Source organism: Mytilus trossulus, chromosome 4 (genome assembly GCF_036588685.1).
Source record: "Mytilus trossulus isolate FHL-02 chromosome 4, PNRI_Mtr1.1.1.hap1, whole genome shotgun sequence".
Taxonomy (NCBI): domain Eukaryota; kingdom Metazoa; phylum Mollusca; class Bivalvia; order Mytilida; family Mytilidae; genus Mytilus; species Mytilus trossulus.
The window spans coordinates 63,302,354-63,322,827 of NC_086376.1; the positions used below are offsets into that span (position 1 = coordinate 63,302,354).

Genomic DNA, 20,474 nt, shown 5'->3' on the forward strand with positions numbered 1-20,474 from the left:
CTTTTAAATGTCATGGTATTCTACACACTTGTGTCTTATCAAGTATGTAAACTCTACTACCCTGAAGATCAACAAATTGTGCAGACTGGCATCAAAAATGTTTGAAATAGTGTGTGACATTTGTATTAAAAATCACAACATTGCTAATGCTCCATGGACTAAATTAATGACAAGGAAATTTGAAGTAATCAACCTTTTTTTTAAAGGCCTACATGAACTATGTGTAACATTTTAGTTTGAAATCAATTATAAATAAATACACTAATCTGAATATATAAACACACTACTCTCAATATAGAGCTTATTTCTATTCAAGTCCGGCACTTGACAGCATACATAACTTTCTTACAAATGTGTTTTATAATGTTTAATTTTTATTAAAATGAATTATGTCTAACTTTTGGATAATGCTTAATAGTAGGTTATAAACAAGAGACGTGAGTCATAGAATAGAACTAATGCTTCAGACATGTTATACAAGACAAAACGTTGATACCATTCTCTCTAAAACTTACTACCTGTAGTACAAGATATAGCCAAGATAATTGTATTTGTTTCCATAACTAAATGAGGATCTTCAAAATGCGTAAATAACTTTTGGTTTTGTTCTCCTAGTTAGCAATGTGTTTATATTGACTGATTAGTAATGAACAATATGCTAACAGTATTTCTGGGACTAAAACTTCAAGATTTAATAACATAACAGAACATTTAATATTAAATATGAAATCACCTTAAATCAGGTTACAAGTCATATACCTTAATTTCTATTATCCTTGATGCAAGAAAATGTTTCAAGATTGATGTTTTATAATTATAATTAGAGGTTGATACAAGAATATATCAAACTGAAAGAAGTATATTTACTCAAAAAGAGTTCAAGGTCAATTTATCCTTGTATGGACCCTAAATGAGACTACAATTGTTATATTACTGTAGTCAGTAAATCAGAAATATAGCAGAAATTTATTAGATTGGCTGTTTCAATACCATCACAAAGTATTGAATCTACAGAACAAACAGTGCAATATCTATTTTTCTATCTGCTTTTTTAGTTTACCTTTATGGGTATACATGTGACTCTTTCTGAACAAATCAAATTAGTTAGAATAAACAAACTAATAATACATACATATATAAACGAAAAGCAAAATATTTCATGCAGGTATACAGTTCTATCAATTTGTTTTTTTTCTCTCCTTAAATTTTAAGATTCCTATAAAGACCATCAGCATAGTGCTTGAGTTCTTCATAAAAAATATCCAAATGATGACTAGAAATTCTAATAAAATACATTATACCAAACCTACCATTAAATAACAGAAGAAACAAATACATATTACTGAAGTCCAGGAAGAATTTATTTATCACTGTTATGAATATTCTTTACATTATCTGCTTAATATATAGATTACAACATAATTTCATTATAACATCTACCTAGAATCTACTTAAATCACCCGCAACAAAAATACCCTAATAACTGATTTTATTTTGAGACAGAATTGAAATAATTACATAGCATGACATAATAACGTGCTTAGTTTAATATGTTTCCAAATATATTTATTAATAACAAGATCATACTGTAAAGTGGAAATTTTTCGTGAGGGCTTTATTTTTTAATTTGTGATAATTACTTGCAAATATGACCATGCTTAAATTTTACACTTCTAAGGATCAAAACCAGTTTAAAGAATGTGAAATCTCAAGTTATATGACATGTTATAACTCTAGTTATAGCAAAATCTAACATCGGCCAACATATACCACTTTACAATATATCTTTGTCATGAAAGAAATCACATCTAGAACCTCTTGTTATACTGTAAATACAAAAAAGTTCTGACGGCCCACTTGGACTCTAATTTCTGGGAATGTATTATTAATAAGATGACTAATTTTACAGTAAATCTTATAATTGTGTGCTTTGATCTGGATGGGCAGCTGCCCCTGCAGACTTTTGTGTGTCTCTTGGATAATATTTTGCCAAAGTTGACTGTGGAATACGTTTTAACATTTCTTTTGGGAAAATACGCAACAATTGCCATCCAATATCTAGAGATTCAAAAATTGTTCTGTTTTCGTAATGACCTGCAATGACAAATAAAGATAAATGTATTCTTTGTATAACATGTGTATTACTACAAATACTTAAATTCATTTCTTATTTTATACAAGAAAAAAACAGAAACAGTTTAGGGAATTTATTGATAATTACAAATAACAAATTCTTGTTTGTTTCCAACTGTATAAACTATAGCTGATTTGCATGATAAAACTTCCTCTATAAAATTACAAACTTTCTAGCACTAATTTGGTAACAAAATAATGTACAAAATGCTTGATTTCAAGATTAACATAGAACTAAAATCAACAAAAGTTGCTTACAACAAAGTCATTATTAAGACTTTGTTGGATAGTTGGCATTCCACATCTCCTTGTTTTCATAATGATAGTGAAAATGCAGTCATCGTCAAATATAAAAAAAATCATTTAAACCAAAACAATTTTTTGATTCCCTTTGATACCTCCCCTTACTTTGGATTAAGCAAGGGATATATTTCCATGACAGTACTAAGACGTCTTCATAGTTCTTTTCATGCTTATTCATCAATTATGATAGATTATACAACCGTGTCAGAATTATTCTGTTTCTTCCTCCAGAAAATATAGTTAAGCAAGACTATATTTTTACCATTTAGTTTGGTTTTAGAGGTGAATAAAAAATTAAAATTCAAAAAGTTCTTATGTGTAAAGTTTATATATTCAATAGCACTTACCCTGTGATATAAAATTCTTCTCGAATTTTGTTAAAAATTCTAAATACAACAAATCTTCTGGAGTTAAAGCCTCCTCTCCTACGACAGCCTTCATAGCCTGTACGTCTTTACCAATAGCATAACAAGCATACTGAAAAGGATTAATATAAATACATAACTAATAAATGTTGATTATAAAACAATGTGTGCATTTATTAATATGCTTTTTGAAGGATAGACAAACATATGAGATTAATTATTGCTATTTAAAAACAATGTGCAAACAAATACATGTATCAGATATTGAATTTGAGTTCTTATTGAAATTCTCACTCAGTTACATTATTGTAAAGAATGTAAACAATAATTTCTGAATTTACAGTACCAAAAGTTCAAAAGGATGAACTGTCCATATATTTACTGTAACATTTTTCTTTTTTTCGGAAACCAAGTAACGAACCCTAAAATTATTTGTAATTCAAATACACCAGGCATAATATAATAATGGCATGTACCTTCTACAAATAATTTTTAAACATGCTGACGAGGGGAAAAAAAAGAAATTTCTTTTCTTTCTAAAGTGCATAAAACCCAATTTGAGGCCAAGTCCTTTATAACAGGTTAGTCTACTAGATCTGTAGTTTAAACAGTTACTTACCAATTGATTAGAAACATCAGAGTGATCTTCCCTTGTCATGCCTTCTCCAATGGCAGACTTCATCAATCTGGATAATGATGGTAATACATTGATTGGTGGATAGATCTGAAATGGTAAACATTAGTTTGGGGTTTTCATTAAAAGTTTAACACATCATTAAAATGGCCATAACTAGCATTGCATAATCTTGAAAAAGTACATTGTTGGTATAATTTTTTTTTTAACCAAGCCTACCAGTTGAATAATGTAAGCATTGCATCTAACTAAATAAATGACATATTAAATTGTGCTGAAAACTTAGAAAAAAACTATATGGATAAAAAATTGAAAAGTTGATATTTACTTTTGTGAAGTAAAGAAACATTGTTATTTTCCAATATATTTGATTTCGTTATTTTCCCAAAGCCTGTATACAAAACTACAGTTAATTAGTGCTGCATTGAATTTTTCAATTAGTGGTTTACCCATAACAATCAAAGCCATGATGATTGGTGTGTAACAAAAAATAATCTACAGAATGCTTTATTATTCGTGGGATACCAATTTTCGTGGGTTTTGTGGGTACAGGTGAACTACGAATTCATATGTTCAACGAATTACAAATTTGCCATAGGCTTTGTACACAGAAATCGGCAAACCTCCAATTCAAATATCCTCGAAAATGTAAGTTTTACTCAATCCACAAAAATTGATACCCACGAAAATAAATGAATCCACACTATCAGTTAAATCAATAGAGACAACAAACCTGTCTATTATGTAATTGTCTGTCTACGTAGATCTGTCCTTCTGTGATATAACCAGTTAAATCAGGAATAGGATGGGTAATATCTGTACAAAAATAAATAGTAAACAATTAGTGCTATACCATTACTTTCATTTTGCTTTGTTTCAGTCTAATTGAGTACTGGGTTTTTTTTACAAAATTTCCATTTTTAAAATTGTTTATAGGAATCTACCATGTAATTCATTTTTATTGAAATCAAATTTCTATAGTTATAACCTATAGTTTTTAACTTTTTTTGGAATGAAGTACAGAATTTTTGGACATCTATGAAAGTCTGGATTATAAATCTTATCATTTTCTTCTAAAATTAACAAGGAAATTTATTTGTGATAATTTAAGGCTTATATCAAAACATATAGACAAGAAAATAATATATTTGTAATATTCCATTTACATCAATTAAGATATTCTAGGATTAAATGGGGAACTTTTTGGTAACGTTTCAATAATAATAAGTATAACTTCACTTCATTTCTTTAAGAAAAATTTGTATGGATTGAGTTTTTGTTTTCGCTGATATCTGAAACGAAAATCACAACTTTCAGGTGGCAAACGTGTTGTCTGCTTTTAATGGAAAATTTTTTATAACAATCACCTCTGCAGTTGGTAAATGTGAAAGCAGGTATGAAATCTTTATAATGGTTTCTATATTTGTCCTTGTTTCCTTCTAATTTTATATCATTAATATAGTTGATAATCATTTGTAGGTCTCAAATTCTCTCCCTTGATATTATTGTAAACTTTATGGTAAATGCAGACTGAATAATTACCAACTTACCATCGTTAGGCATAGTTAAGATAGGAATCTGTGTAATGGAACCATTACGTCCCTCAACACGACCAGCTCTTTCATAAATAGTAGCTAAATCTGTGTACATGTAACCTGGGAAACCACGACGACCTGGTACTTCTTCTCTGGCAGCAGAGACCTGTAAATTACAAAAAGATCTGACATTGATAAAAAAAAAAACAGCATAAGAACTTGTATGCTAGAAACATAAAAAAAATCTTTGACGAGTTATTATCAAGCTTGATAAGTTAACACAAATTTAACCTTTGTTCTTTTTTATTTTATGACAAAAAAAACCTTTATACCAATATCAAATTGATCAACACATTTAATAAACATTGAGTTGAAACTGAATGCTAAAGAACAAACCTCTCTCAAAGCATCAGCATAAGAGCTCATGTCTGTTAAAATGACCAAAACGTGCTTCTCACACTGGTAAGCTAAAAATTCTGCTGTTGTCAGAGCAATTCTAGGAGTGATAATACGTTCAATTCTGAAATGAGACAATATAGGCAACTGTTACAATTCCCATTGTTTGTCAAAATATCAATACTTATTTTCATTTTCAAGCCCTGTGTGTTTTTGCTTAGAGTATTCATTTCTGTTTAAATCTAATGTAGCTGAGTAATAAATAATTTACTCATGATAATTAGAAACAATCATTGTAACTCCATCACAGAAATTTATTAATTGTTATCAATAATTAATTAGTAATGCATGAACAATGTTAAAGTAACATTAAACTTAAAAAAAACGTTTCCAGGCAAAAGTGGAAAATACATGTACACTGCACAACAAAGTTCAAAGCACATTCTTAAAAAAATCCTTTTCAACATCTCATAACTGTGTATTAAAACAGCACAAAAACATGATATGTTGCAATTCTGTTTTTAAATACAGTCAATTGTTTGTTCTAATTTGAATACAGCTTTATAAGTACTTACGTTGGATCATTGGCCAAGTTAAGGAAAAGACACACATTTTCCATAGAACCATTTTCTTCAAAATCTTGTTTGAAAAATCGAGCAGTTTCCATATTTACCTAAAAGACAATGAACAATAAAAAAATAATCTAAATTAAAAAAATCTTAAAGTGTAATATATCAATTCTTTTCTATTGCTATGGAATGACAACAACATTGGAGACTAAAAATAAGCTTCACAGAAAAACATCATATATATATTCCCACAGTACTTGAAAGTGAACTTGGTGCTATCTCTCCTTTTCCATTATATCTATATATCAGACATAATACTTACACCCATAGCTGCAAACACAATAGCAAAGTTGTCATCATGATCATCTAATACACTTTTCCCTGGAACTTTGACAAGACCACCTTGTCTACAAATCTGGGCAGCAATCTATCAAAGAAATAAGAACAAATTATAATAATAATAATAACGCCAACTTGTTAAAATTAGGAAAATTTGCAAATTTCAACTACTTAAATTTAGCACTGAAAGCCAAGTGTCATGTCATATTCATTGACTGTATCAAGAATTCATGCAAAATTTCTTGGGAGTAGGAATTGTCTCCCCTTCCTCAAGTAGCCATGACCAGAAACAAGAACTGTATTTGTGTTCTGCTTAATTATATATAACATTCAATTTTAAAAATCTTTTTTCTCTTGTTTATTTCTGAATCAGTTAATTTAAATGTATGAGCGATTGTACTGCTCTTTTTATGGCTCCATAAGATTAATGAAATATGTTTATGTACTGTTTTTAACATTGGCTCTATATATGTAGAACAGAATTCAAAGTTGTCATGCAAGCAAGATTAATACAACTGGATCATCATTTTCATCAGTGGATAAAAACAAATATACCCCCTAACATTGAAACAACATCGTAGAAAGCATTTAATGAGACTCTTACTTCATTATGAGGTAAACCAGCAGCAGAGAAGATAGGAATTTTCTGTCCTCTGGCAATACTGTTCATACCATCTATAGCTGATATACCTGTCTGGATCATTTCTTCTGGGTAAATACGAGACCAGGGATTGATTGGTTGTCCTAAAATAAAGGTATAAAGTCAAAAAAAATATTAAACATTTTGTAAGTTTGAATTTATATAAATAAGTGTGCCTTTTCAACAAGAATACATTATACATGCTCGTAGATAATTTGGTAACTTTTTGTTCTTTCTCAATATTCTTCAAAGTTGGAATTATCTGATTTTTCTAAATTTTGACTTCCCTTAATTGTAAATTTTTGCAATTTTAACTAGAGTAGCAGAATCACTACCATGACTACACTTTGAAAGTTGTTTGTGAGAGTTTCAAAAATAATAATTGGGCCCAGACTTTTTCTCCTTTTTATATTCGGTAATAAGAAAAGCAATTAAAATTTAGTTTCATACAACATTCTAAAATTATACTTTCATGTAAAAACTGCAATAGTGTCTTATATTCTGTGATTTTCATTTTCTTTTTCTGATCTAATTTAAGGTTTTTACCTTGAATATCCAAGAAGTCCTCTGCTAATACTGGTGGTCCTCTATCGATAGGTTTACCTGAACCATTAAACACACGACCTGTAAAAAAAATATGAAATAAATATACATAAGAAATGATTGCACAATTTCAAATAGCTTCACAGCTATGGTAAAGAAGTTAACAACTTTGAAATTCTAAGTTTTCCCTAAAATGCTAGGTAAAAACAATTGTCCTAAGTCAGGAATCTGGTGTTCAGTAGTTGTCGTTAGTTGATGTGGTTCATAAGCGTTTCTCGTTTCTTATGGTTTTTTTTATATAAATTAAACTGTTGGTTTTCCTGTTTGAATGGTTAAAACAGTAATTTTTTGGGCCCTTTATAGCTTGCTGTTAAGTGTGAGCCAAGGCTCGATGTTGAAGACCGTTATTTGACCTATTACGGTTTTTCTTTTGCAAATTGTGACTTGGATGGAGAGTTGTCTCTTTGGCACTCATACCACATCTTCTTATATCTAAGGCTTCTATGTCAATATGTTTATCAGTTAAGTAATTTGATACTCTAATGCCCAGTCTTACCCAACATGTCTTCTGATACTGGAGTTCTCAGAATATCTCCTGTAAATTCACATAATGTATGTTTGGCGTCAATTCCAGAGGTTCCTTCAAATACCTACAAAATATAAGTAAAAAGGTACAAAACATATCTCTTTCAAAAACAGTGTTATGTAGATACACATACATTGTGGACAGAGCTAAAAGTGGTATATATAGTTACACAGCTTCAGTATGAATAAATTCAAACCGGATAATCCTGATTATGTGGAACTAGGGTCACTGCCATTCTGGTGAAAAGGAGTGGCACATTTTTTTTATAACTTTCCCATTAGGTAAACTTTAATTTTTCTAAAACAGACCCAAAGGTCATGAATATTTGTAATGAACAAATCTTCATCTTTTATAACATCAATTGAACTATATATTGATTTATTCCTCAAATTTTGGTAGATTCATTTTTTTTCAAATATCTTATTGATAATAAATTTGCAAAACGGAATTTTCATTTTGTATAAAAATCAGGATTTCTTACTGTTTAATGATAGGCCTTATTTTATAAATTACTTTTTTCATGCAAGAAGTAGTTTAATAACCAGAGAATTGTATTCAATGTTAGTGAACAATTTACCTGGGCAATGGCTTTAGAATCAGACAATTTACCTGAACAATGGCTTTAGAGCAAGGCAATTTACCTGAACAATGGCTTTAGAGCCAGACACTTCCAGAACTTGTCCACTTCTGACGGTTCCATCTGCTAATGTTAAATGTACAATTTCTGCAAATTTGGCAAACTGAAACAAATCAAAAATATTATTCATAGACTAAGAATTAATTGGCAGTCAGTAACAGTCAAAATACTTTCCCTTTACACCCTGCAGACACTTGCGATTATCATTATGTGTGACATATTGCAAATCATAAGCATAATTAGTGCAAATTTCTTGCTTTCAAAAATATGGTTTTAAAAACAAATCGAAAAGTATCTTAATAATTATTAATACAATACGTGCCACAGGAAGTTTAAATACCAATTAAACACATGCACATCCTGGATCCACAAAAATAATTCCTTTTTTATCAAATATATGTGTTTTGTCAAAGAAAAATATGAGATTACTCAAATGCCACAGTGATTCTGATAGGTCCACTTTAACTATATCTGTTTCTTTAGCTTTTGCTCGAACTGATTTGTATAGCTTACCTTTACATCGTCCAGGATAACCAAAGGTCCATTTACACCTGACACGGTTTTATATGCTGAAATAAATTAAAATAAATAATCAGCACATCTGTTGCAGATCTAGACCAACTGTTATCTTTTTCTGATAGCAAAAAACTAACTAAATGTTAAATCAAAGGAAATTGAGGATATTCCTACATGTGACAGCAACTGAGCCCACCAACAGCTACATGTCTAACTTGGGAAAATTTTATCCAACAGACACAATGTAAATGTTTAGCTCAACATAATAAGCTACATCTAAGGGAGTCAACTCTTTAAAAGTCTGGTAAACTTTTAATCACATACCATAAGAGAAGAAAAATCAAGCTTCACAATGAGCAAAACTCGTGTTTGTCAAACTACTACATATCCAATGAAATTATTCCTGTAACTTGAATGGTTCAAAATTCTTGAAATTTTTTAACTTTTTTTCAACAAGTCAATGAAAATATTTTGTCAAAATTTATGAAAACTTAATGAGCCAAATCTGTTTTAGTCAAAATGTTGGGTACCCTCTTAATTGCAATTCAAGTTTTAAAATGTATATCAAAAGCACATCTTTTTCAATGTATGCCAAGTGCAGCTTCAAATATTTCATGCATGTTCAGGATGAACAATTCAAATTAAAGACATTTCTGAAACCGAAAGGTACTGTCATTTAAATTCTGAATCTTATGTTATTAATTAAATCAAGTATTTCACACTACACATTGCACAACATTTGCACATGAATACATTACAAGAAGAAATTTGTCTAATAACAGATATTTTTTAGCACCGGAAATTAATGAAATTCAATCAAGAATAAATCATTGAATCTGTTTCCTATCATTCACCACTCCTACCATCAAAGTATTAAGTCAATGAGAGTAGAACCAGTCAATAATTTTCTAAACAAGTCAGGAAACAATCACTAATTAATGGTCTGTCATGATTGTATGGTTATTCTATCAAAACATAAACTGTACAAACACAATCAATAGGACAGTAATCAATGGCTGCTGTACTGGGATCAATATTTCTTGTCTGTATTTAAGTCTATACAACTATTTGCTTGATTCATAATCAATAGCTTGGGAGTATAGAGAACTCAATTTGCATGCAAATGTCACATGTACATTTTGTTCATACATGGTGTAGAAAGACAGGGTTGGAAAAGTCAATGATTAAATAAAGATGTTACCAATATGTCTTCTTTTTAAAGCTTAAAAATCACAACCAAAAAATAAAACGCAATTCTGTATGTCTGTAACTTCAATATGTAATTATATTTACTACATAATAAACAGATTAATAAGTACTTTTATTATTATAGTACCATTTTGCTTTTGTTTTGTAAAAACTAAATTAAAGGCTCTAAAGAGGTCACTAACCAGCATATTCCACAATGACCACTTTTTGGTAAATCTTCGTGATTAAAGGGGCAATAACTCTTTGAACTGACAATCATGACAATGCCATTATATAGATCATGTCCTGCTGATCAGTTTTGCTTTTGAAAGGTTCTATGGTAAAAATCAGCATTGAAGGGCATAATCATTAACAAATTGACTAAAGATTTCAGTAAAGATGTCTGTAGATCTTGTATTACTGATAATCATTGCTAATATAGTTTCATTCTATTACAATTTTCACCATAGGCAAAAATGACAAAAATTCATAAAAAAATTGTCATTCAAGGGCAACAACTATAAAAAGTCAAAAGTTTTCACAAAAATAGACAGTATGAAGGTCTCAACATTCTTAACACTTTGTCATGTCAGATTTTCAATATTTATAGCAGTTTTCAATTGAAAAAATACTTGCATTTAATATATATATATGTGCATTTTACCCCTGTCTACTATTTTAAGACATTGTCAGGCTAGCAAGATCACCAGACATATTTTTAAACTAAATACTCCAATGATGACTGTGACTAAATTTGGTTAAAGTTACATGTAGCTCAAGTTGTTTGAGAGAAGATTTAAGCACCAAATAACAGATACTGTGAAAGTACTTTTATTCGTGGGGTACCCATTTTTGTGGTTTTCCTGGATTTAAGTCTCCAACGAAATAAAACAACCATTTTCCAAACCAAATCAAGACATGGAAAGATCCCCATTGGATACGGAAACTGAGATAATCTAGAGAATATATTCAATAATGCCAAATCTGAGAATACTTTAATAGCAGTCACAGAACTTCAACAGCATGCAGGATAATACCCATTTAATCTTTAATAACCTAAACTGTACAACTTTTGATGTTTTAATTCTCATCAAAACTATTTTTGATCATGAAAGTCTGATTTCTGGTATTGATATGCTAGTATGATAAAGTGTTCATTTTACTTTGCAATTTCCTTCAGTCAAGGCTATTTGTAACCTTCTTTTCTAAAGGCTTTAATTTTATTTATTTTTTAAGAAAACTAAAATCCACGAATTTAAAAACCCACCGTGCACGAACATGTTAATATTGCTCAATCCACGAAAATTGATACCCACGAATTAAAGTAATTTCACAGTAACTGTTGATGCTTAGTGCTGAGGAAGGCTTACTTGGCCCTTTGGCATAATTTTTCTAGGTATATGTATGTCTTGTGAGGCTAATCATTTTTGTTATACACCAGTCAGAGCTCACACATAAATAAGTATAATTAAAATCTGCTTCTGTCTCCAGGGATCTCCATGGATGAAAATTGAACGATGGAGGAACTTTCACAATCACAAACTGTGTCTACATTGTACAGTGTAGTGTGATCGAAAGTATTTCATCCTTCCATGTAAGGAATGGTAAACAGACTGATACATTGCTTATTTAAATTATTTCATTACAGAATTATCAATATTTTCATTAATTAACATTTGTTGTAACCATTCAAATGCCAAGCCTTCATGGATCTCCTTAGTCAAGAATGAAGGTTTCCAAGTAGTTTTCTTGCTATTTTTAGTTTATTGTTTTGGGGGTTAAAAATTATATGGAGCTTTTTTTTCACAGCACTGTCAAATTCTAAAGTCATGAACCCATTACCGTTATTGCTGATTTGCAGCAACAACAAAACGATAAGAATGGGTTATGTAAAAGGTTGAAGAGATTTTCATGGTGAACGTTGACAAATGCAAAGGTTTTTAATGACATTATCAGCAAGTTGATGCTAAGCAAGATGCATCTTTTGAGTTTGAATTTAAACCAAAAACGAGAATGTATCAGTTTGATTGTAAACTACGAAATATATATATTCAGAATTACGATACATTATTTCTTTGGGTAAACAGTAAATATTTTAAAGTTTTTACTTTTTAACTTTAAAGTAATTTTATATTATTGTTACAACAGTACTTAAATTATGTGCGATGAAATAATGTCAATGTTTTACATCTTATTTTGTACTTCTTAAACTAGAGGCCTGTGTCGCTCACCTTGGTCTATGTGAATATTAAACAAAGGACACAGATGGATTCATTACTAAATTATGTTTTGATGTTGTGTTTGTAATTCTTAGTTTACTAAAGGTTCTTGCTGCTTACAATTATCTCTATCTATAATGACATTGGCCCAGTAGTTTCAGTGGAAAATGTAAGTGAAAATTTACAAAATTATGAAAATTGTTAAAAATTGACTATAAAGGGTGATAACTCCTTAGGGGGTCAATTGATTTATCGAATTATTCAACCAACCAAATTTCAGCAAATGCTAATGATAATTTGGATTAAATAAATAAATTTATAATCCAGTTACAAAGAAAGCAGTTAAACAAGTCGAACACATGCTTTTATATTGACTTTTATATATGTAATCAGCATCCCCCTTTTTGATGTTCGGGCGTCAAACTCAATAATGTTCAATTCTAGACCCTTTAGACCTCAATGTGGATCAATTTTTGTTGAAATCAAACAAAGTTTAATTTTGGACCCCGATTTGGACCAACTTGAAAACTAATCAAAAATCTAAGTACATGTTTAGATTCAGCATATCAAAGAACGCCAAGAATTAAATTTTTGTTAAAATCAAACTAAGTTTAATCTTGGACCCTTTGGACCTTTAAAATGTACATGTAGACCAATTTGAAAACAGGATCAAATATTAAGAATCTAAATAATAGTTAGATTCGGCATATCATAGAACCCCAATGATTCATTTTTTGCTGAAATCAAACAAAGTTTAATTTTGGACCCTTTTGGTCCCTTATTCCTAACTTGTTGGGACCAAAACTCCCAAAATCAATCCCAACCTTCCTTTTGTGGTGATAATCCTTGTTTTAAAATTTCATAAATTTCTATTTACTTATACTAAAGTTTTTGTGCAAAACCACAAAAATGCTTATTTGGGACCTTTTTTTGGTCCCCAATTCCTAAACTGTAGGCACCAAAACTACCAAAATCAATCCGAACCTTCCTTTTATGGTCATTAACCTTGTGTTTAAATTTCATAGATTTCTATTATAAACTTATATTAAAGTTAGAGTGCGAAAACCAAATGTCTTTGGACAATGACGGCGACCATGCCAACATCATACCAATATACGACTTGTTGTTAAAAAAATTGATTGTTTTTTGCCAGAGGCGAAAACAAAAGTTGGTCCAGATAAAAAAATCCATGGTTTGTGCAGTTAGTTCATCAATTTCTGGACCAAATGACCAGTGACAGTTATTGTAGAAATTTTGGAATACTCAGAATATGCAGATATGATAGTCACCTATTCTCAGAATAAGTGTCCACGGTTGGAAAATAATTTCTAATTCAAAAAGTTGTAACAAACATCAATATTTATATTTTATTTCAAACATAAGCATACAACAAATCAAAATGCAAAACGGCAGATCTCAACCAATAGAAATAAAAAAGAAAATACAATGCCAAAATATGGGTATAGAGTATGCTGTAATCTACGTTTCAGGTACTTATGCATAGATTCAAATGAATAGTTCAAACATATTTTGTAAATTTGAATAGTTTTCAATGGCTAAATAAACTGATAATAATACAGTCAAATAACTGTAAAAGTTTCTCCTCAAAATTCCTATTAAAAAAAAACATTGGATCGAAATATAAACTGATAAAAATTTGGTATAAAACATGACAATAATATGACAGCTTACATTTTCAGTATTAAAAAACATGCTCAGTGTATGCAAACACTCTACATGTTGTGTATTGCCTCTCATCTGATGAAAAAATAATTACTACACATCTTTTTAAAATGTTTTCATAACAAACTTGGATTGCCAACAATGAAACAATAACGTAAATTACACAAAACTGTAACGTATCTTACAAAGAAAAATTCTCTCATAATCAGGATTGTTTCATCCTTCTTCCTGAATTCTTTCAAAATGTATGAAAAAAGAAATATTGTAACAACATTTTGGGTGTTTTATCATTAAACTGTAAATGTTTTACAAATATAACGTAAATTACACTTTATAAAAAAAAGAACGTTCTTTCTTGATTTTCAGTTTTTAAGCATCTGTTTAAGTATTAGATCTTAACTGTAACAAACTACAGGCATTTCTATAGTCCTGAGGATCAATTTCAAAGCTTCGACCACTCCGTCCAACTTTATTGGGCTCTCTAATGTTACACAATATGTCTGTGACCTGTAACCATATTTTGTCTTCTGGATTTGGCCATTTATACAAAGGATTTCCAGTATTCCTTCCTTGACTTGGCCGCAAAAAATTAACTTGACATTCTTTATCAGTTTCATCGATGTCTGTTATTTTTCCAACGTGCCATGCATTATCATATATTGCCGCAACAAATTGGTCGACGGCGATGGTTATCTCAATCCTGTCAGCTTCGACTTCAGCTGTTTCAACATGCTCATTTTGATTTATATTGGCCTCTTTTTCTGGTACTACAACACGACCAGCATTCTCTCCTTTCAATATGTTTGACTCTGAGTAATCATGGAAATTACCTATCAAACATTCCTCACAGTAACAGGAAGTCACGGTCGTCTTGACTATACCTTTAGATACACCAACCACACAGTGGACCTGCATTGTTCCCTTCAATGGAATTATGTGTTTGTTGAACTCTGAAATCTCTAACCTGCTATCTGTGCATTCTGTTGAATTGTAATAAATGTATTTAGCACTCGTGTGGTGCTTTTGCACTCTTTCAAAGTACTCAGGTGCATCCTGTACTGTTATTTTTCCTTGTCTGACGGCGAGGTCTGCGGTACGTTTTGATGTTCCCCCAATGCCATCGCATGGCCCTTTTCCGTGCCCGGTTTCAAAATAGTTCCAAATGGCATTGACACCAAATATATTTTTATGATCAGACACAATGTAGAAGGCCGTCTTGTTACGATATTGTGAACTTGGACTATCTGTCCAGTAGTGAACAACCTTCAGATTATTGACATGATTCTTTATTTCAGACAAAAGCTTTTGAATGATGGTATAAACAGATCCTATGTTGTGCCCAAGATCGTCGGAAACGAAGACATAGTTTTTATGTTCAAGTTCCTTCTGTTCGTTCTTGAAATAAACAACAACTGGATGTAGGGTAACAGCACTCGAATTCCAATATGCACTCTGAACTTCATCGGCTGAAGTACATGAAAAGTTTTCGGCAAAGTCCATCTGCACGATTACATTTTCCCACGGTAAATTTTCTTTCAGATTGTTTAAGGCTTGGTATTGAAGTCGAACTCTTGACACGTGTTCTTGAAAATCACGAACTTGAGTATGTACAATTGAAATGAAGCTGTCCCTTGTTTCCTCTCTCTCAACAATTTTTGTTCTTTTTTTGCCATCTGCCATCTCAACCTTTTTCCACTGTTCATACCTGACATTTTCATTTCGAATTTCTGAGAGTATCTCTGGGAGTGGCTTGTCTTTTAGCTGCCTTACAAATTCATCGGGATTGATGGTTACGTTGGCACCTGACGTTTTCATGTTCTTAAGGGCTAACGCCATGTTTTGGTGCTTTTGGCAGAGGCATTTATTTCTACTTAAATGTTTGGTCAGGCATATATGCTTTGGTCTCAAACGACAGAAGGTAGCAAGTGAAATTTTCTTCGGTGACTCAGTTTTGAATTTGAGATGCAAAAATAACATGCTGTCGTTAAGAACTCTTTTTTGTATATGACCGGTTTCAGTTTTCTTTTTATCGTTTTTGCCAGGCATCATTCTGCTATTATCGTCTCTTTCTAAGAATGTGACGACGTCTCCACGAAGTATTTCTCTTGATTCTACACGCTTCCTCAATAAAGGAAAAGAGAGCAATTTGTTGGAACACACTGTGGCCTTGAAGTGATGACGTCTTATTCCGGATTTGATGCCTAACATTTTCTTCATCTTGTACTTCTTGATTATTTCTCCGTTAACAATTTTCTTCAAAACGTGTTTTCCCTTCAACCCATCTGATTTCCAAGCAGCCCCTATCTCTTCTGTTATAACATTTGCAAAGAGTAGTTTTTCCTGGATCTTTTTTGGAACCTTATGTGGTGTCAGACCCTCTTCTCTGATTTCTTGTATAGTTCTTTTTCTAGGTGTCAGAGCAATTGATGTTGATGTAGAAGGGCTATTTCTGGAGGAGGATGATGTAGTAGGATTTCTTATGATAGTTTGTGTTTTCTTTTCCCTGTTTATTAATCTCTGATATCGCTTTGATACGGTCCTAATTTTTCTATTGAGTAGTTCATTTTTGTCTGTCAGGTCTGCTATTGTTCTTCTATGTTTGGCGTTGGCACGATTTACTCTAGTTCTGGTTCTTTTCTTTGTAGCCAGTGACGGTAACTTAACTATCAATTGTTCAGTCACAATGTTAACTGTAGATGTGACATCTGATGATGATGATATTTCTGAACATTGCTCCAAGTTATTAGCTACTGTTTTGGTTTGCTCCAAATTATTAGCTACTGTTTTGGTAAGATTCTTTTTCTTTAGCCTATGTTGTCGAACCCATTCACGAACCTTTTTACGCCTTTCATTTGCCTTTCTTTGTGGCTTTTCTTCTATTGGCACATAGTATCCTTTGACTCTTTCTCTTTCTTTTTTAAGATAAGCTTCTCCTTCTTTCTGTTTTTTTCGCTCTCTATAGGCTTTCTGAATTTCAGCCTTTGATTTTCCCATTTCTGAAAATAAAATAAAATTTGATTAAATCAACAGAACACAAATTAACTACAGCATTATAAAGCCAGCTATCTGAAATGATGGTAGAAATTCTTTGATATACTCTTAATAAGAATGCGTAATCTACGTTATCAAGTTGTGTAGTCTACGTTATAACATTTTGCACACGTTAAATGAGAGGATACTTGGAAATTAAATAGCAATGAAGCCGTTAAAATAACGATAAACACCCTTGCTGTTGTTTACATGCTTTCAAAACATGTTTGACTTGACACAGCAAAAGAAATGTTATAAATTATAAGCCTTTCTGTAGCCATAAGTAAGCTACGTTATCAGGGATTCAAAGGAGCAAATATGCAATATATTTACACATCTGGATACACAATGGACTAAGTTTGCAAAATTCATGAACAATTATGTCTATTTTTATAAATTTTTGGGATGCTAACTTCTTTGTACCTTATTTGTAGTCATAACATTCGGACACTACTGATCACGTAAATTACCAATTTTTCTAGTGTTTTTAAATTGAAAATACATGCTGTAAATGCTTATAGCCTCTAATGAATGCATCACAAAAGGTTTGATAAATATGTATTTAACTTTATATATAATCTTGAATCACAACGAAAGACAATATAAACTCCTTACCTGAATTTAAGCTGAGTATTCCACATTCATATATTTTGAAAAACCTTGAAGGTCAAATGACGCTTTCCTTATATGACGTCAGACGAAATATGAAAACAAAGAACCACTGGCGGTAGAATAACGTCAAAATTTCCGTACTAACGTCGCGTTTTATTGTCATATTGTATAGCAGGTAACGTAATTTACAAAACGTAAATTACAACCACCATCTATTTTCAATTTTTCAGCAAGTTCTAAAGCCTCAAATCTAAAACACCGGGTATTTAATTGGTCTTTACAATAAGGTGTACCTTTTAAGGCAAACAATAAGCATTAATTCACATACTTATGTTAGTAATCGCTATAACGTAACTTACAAGCTTATAGCAACGCTCGTTTTCGGTTTCATAAAATGTAAAAAAAAATATTTCAATGAATTTCAAGACAAAGTTTGTACATATGTTTAACAGCAATACTTTTAAAATAAGTTTGGTCTAGTTAACATTCGTTAAATACTCTATGTAGTAAAATTGTATAAATTTTAAGCTTAACAACGTAGATTACATAGTTTTCGGCGACATCAGAAAAAAAGGTGTATTGAAAAAATGTATATATTTGAATGAGAACTGTTTTTTTCACTTTGTTGTAACGTTAATATGCTACAAGAAAACACTTTACATTGTTCAGAACTATAGATTGGTTTTTATTTGGCAGTTGTTTCATTATAGCCCTATGCCTGGCGACATGCATTTTTGGTGAAATTAGCGTACTTTCGACACTAAAATTTTACTGAACTAATGTAGGCAAGTCAAATAAATTGATTGAAATCATTAAATTATATATATCTTCGTATAAAAATCACAATAATTGACAGATATATGCTGTAATACTCCCCTCGGGCATCAGCGACAAGGATTTCACAAGCGTGGACACTTATTCTGAGAATAGGTGTAGTATTACTATTAGACTGCTAAAACACTGACTGGACCAGCAATGCTTGAACATATCATCGACCAGATCACCACTGGTGTCCAAAAAACCTTCGGAACCTCTGCTCTAGACTTAAAAAGAACACACTTTCTATACAAATGATTTATAAATAATTTGACAGATAAAATTTTGTCGGTTACATGTTGTCGTTGAAGCCAGAAAAAAAAGAGTAATAAGTGGGTTGTTTTGAATGACAATCTTACTTATCCTAGGTTGTGAGATGTAGTCTCTTGTAACTGCAAGTTGATTTATCTTTCGTGCAGCAACATCATTTAATGGTCCGTTGAAAGAACTCATGTCAATAGTTTTCGCCATGTTGACCAATATTTTCAGCGGTCATGTGATATCATGAGGAAGTGCTCATCAATCCTTGGTCTGATCAAGGGTACCATAAAATAATTATTTGGTAAAATACATTTTATCGTAAAAGTCTCATCTTTTTCATACTAAAATTTCTGGTCTGAATGTCTCAATATCTATGATGTTACAATGAAATCTCTTAATAGGGACGAAAGGAAACATTTATGCCACGAAAATTGTGCATTAAAAAGGGGTACAATTATTAAAACCGGATCTCGAATAAACAGCTAATATTTCCGGATAATTTGGCTACTCGATCATTATCAAGGATTTAATTTAAAGTACATATTTTACTGCAGTACTTAGGGACTTATCATTATTTACCGGGGGAGAGGGGGGGGGGGGGGGCTGGTCATTTGGAAATTAAACTTATAAAATTTTCTTGATCCCCCCTAATATTTAACTTTTTTTATTTTATCCCCCCTTAAAAAAAATGAAAAAAAATGTGATTCCCCCTCTATTAAACCAGGCCAGGAACATATACTAGTATATTTGATATCATATACTGTTCTGTGATTAAACATTTGAAAATAGAAAACACAAGTTTGTCATGTTATTTCACGGAAATAATGCAAACATGAAATATTCTCATTGGAATGAGTCCGTCAAAAATATATTTGAAGGAAAATTGCCTTGAAAAAGTGCACTTCCAAGAAATATGTGTAAGTAGTGTAAGCCATAACCTGTGCTTTGGGATGTTTTTTCTTTGTTTTCCCCACTAATTTCCTATATTGGGCTAAAAAAATACTTGTTCGTTATTTTTTTTTCAGTTTGGGGGGGGGGGGGGGGGGGGGGGGCGGGATACAGTAAAGAGGTGTATGTTTTTAAAAACAGTAACAACACTTTATTTAGTAAAAGGGATTTATTGTATACCCCTTTCTTAAAAGCTGTGTAATCTTTTTACTTGAGGCCTTATATTGAAAGCTAAATGGAATTGGTAAACTTATATATTGATAGTTCATTTAGCTTGAACGAATCATTTACTCATTTATTGTCACATATCTCGCATTTCGTCTAGTTAAGTTATCCCAAAAATTTTGATTTATTGGCCTGAAAAGTACAACTTTTGATGGAATGGGAAGTACAATTGGACCGAAAAGGATCTTGTAATGAAAACCAAAAGGTGCATTAGTAGTGTTTAACAACTAAGAAGTATCTTTTGTATCAAATTCAACTGTTTGTATGCAACTTAGATAAAAATATATGATCATTTA

General features: G+C 31.2%; 2 protein-coding genes across 2 annotated transcripts; both read right to left on the reverse strand.

The window, feature by feature from the left end:
* Positions 1-1,203: 1,203 nt before the first annotated feature.
* LOC134715731 (V-type proton ATPase subunit B) lies at positions 1,204-19,278 on the reverse strand. Its single transcript, XM_063578103.1, has 14 exons — positions 19,104-19,278; positions 9,194-9,249; positions 8,685-8,783; positions 8,014-8,107; positions 7,461-7,538; positions 6,879-7,018; positions 6,258-6,362; positions 5,942-6,039; positions 5,367-5,490; positions 4,986-5,136; positions 4,169-4,251; positions 3,421-3,525; positions 2,784-2,913; positions 1,204-2,094 (listed from the first exon to the last, which is right to left on the reverse strand). The coding sequence occupies exons 1-14, from the start codon at positions 19,213-19,215 to the stop codon at positions 1,916-1,918; spliced, it is 1,554 nt and encodes a 517-aa protein (XP_063434173.1). The 5' UTR covers positions 19,216-19,278; the 3' UTR covers positions 1,204-1,915.
* On the reverse strand, positions 14,668-18,853 carry LOC134714345 (uncharacterized). The gene is made up of 2 exons (XM_063575584.1): positions 17,932-18,853; positions 14,668-17,282 (listed from the first exon to the last, which is right to left on the reverse strand). The coding sequence occupies exon 2, from the start codon at positions 17,278-17,280 to the stop codon at positions 14,668-14,670; it is 2,613 nt and encodes an 870-aa protein (XP_063431654.1). The 5' UTR covers positions 17,281-17,282; positions 17,932-18,853.
* Positions 19,279-20,474: the final 1,196 nt, after the last annotated feature.

Excerpts from the sequence above, each read along its gene's own strand:
- LOC134714345 (XM_063575584.1), bottom strand. The coding sequence starts at position 17,280 with ATGGGAAAATCAAAGGCTGAAATTCAGAAAGCCTATAGAGAGCGAAAA.
- LOC134715731 (XM_063578103.1), bottom strand. The coding sequence starts at position 19,215 with ATGGCGAAAACTATTGACATGAGTTCTTTCAACGGACCATTAAATGAT. Across the intron at positions 5,491-5,941 it reads AACTTGGCCAATGATCCAAC|AATTGAACGTATTATCACTC; the intron begins GTAAGTACTTAT and ends GTCTCATTTCAG. Across the intron at positions 5,137-5,366 it reads ATGCTGATGCTTTGAGAGAG|GTCTCTGCTGCCAGAGAAGA; the intron begins GTTTGTTCTTTA and ends TGTAATTTACAG.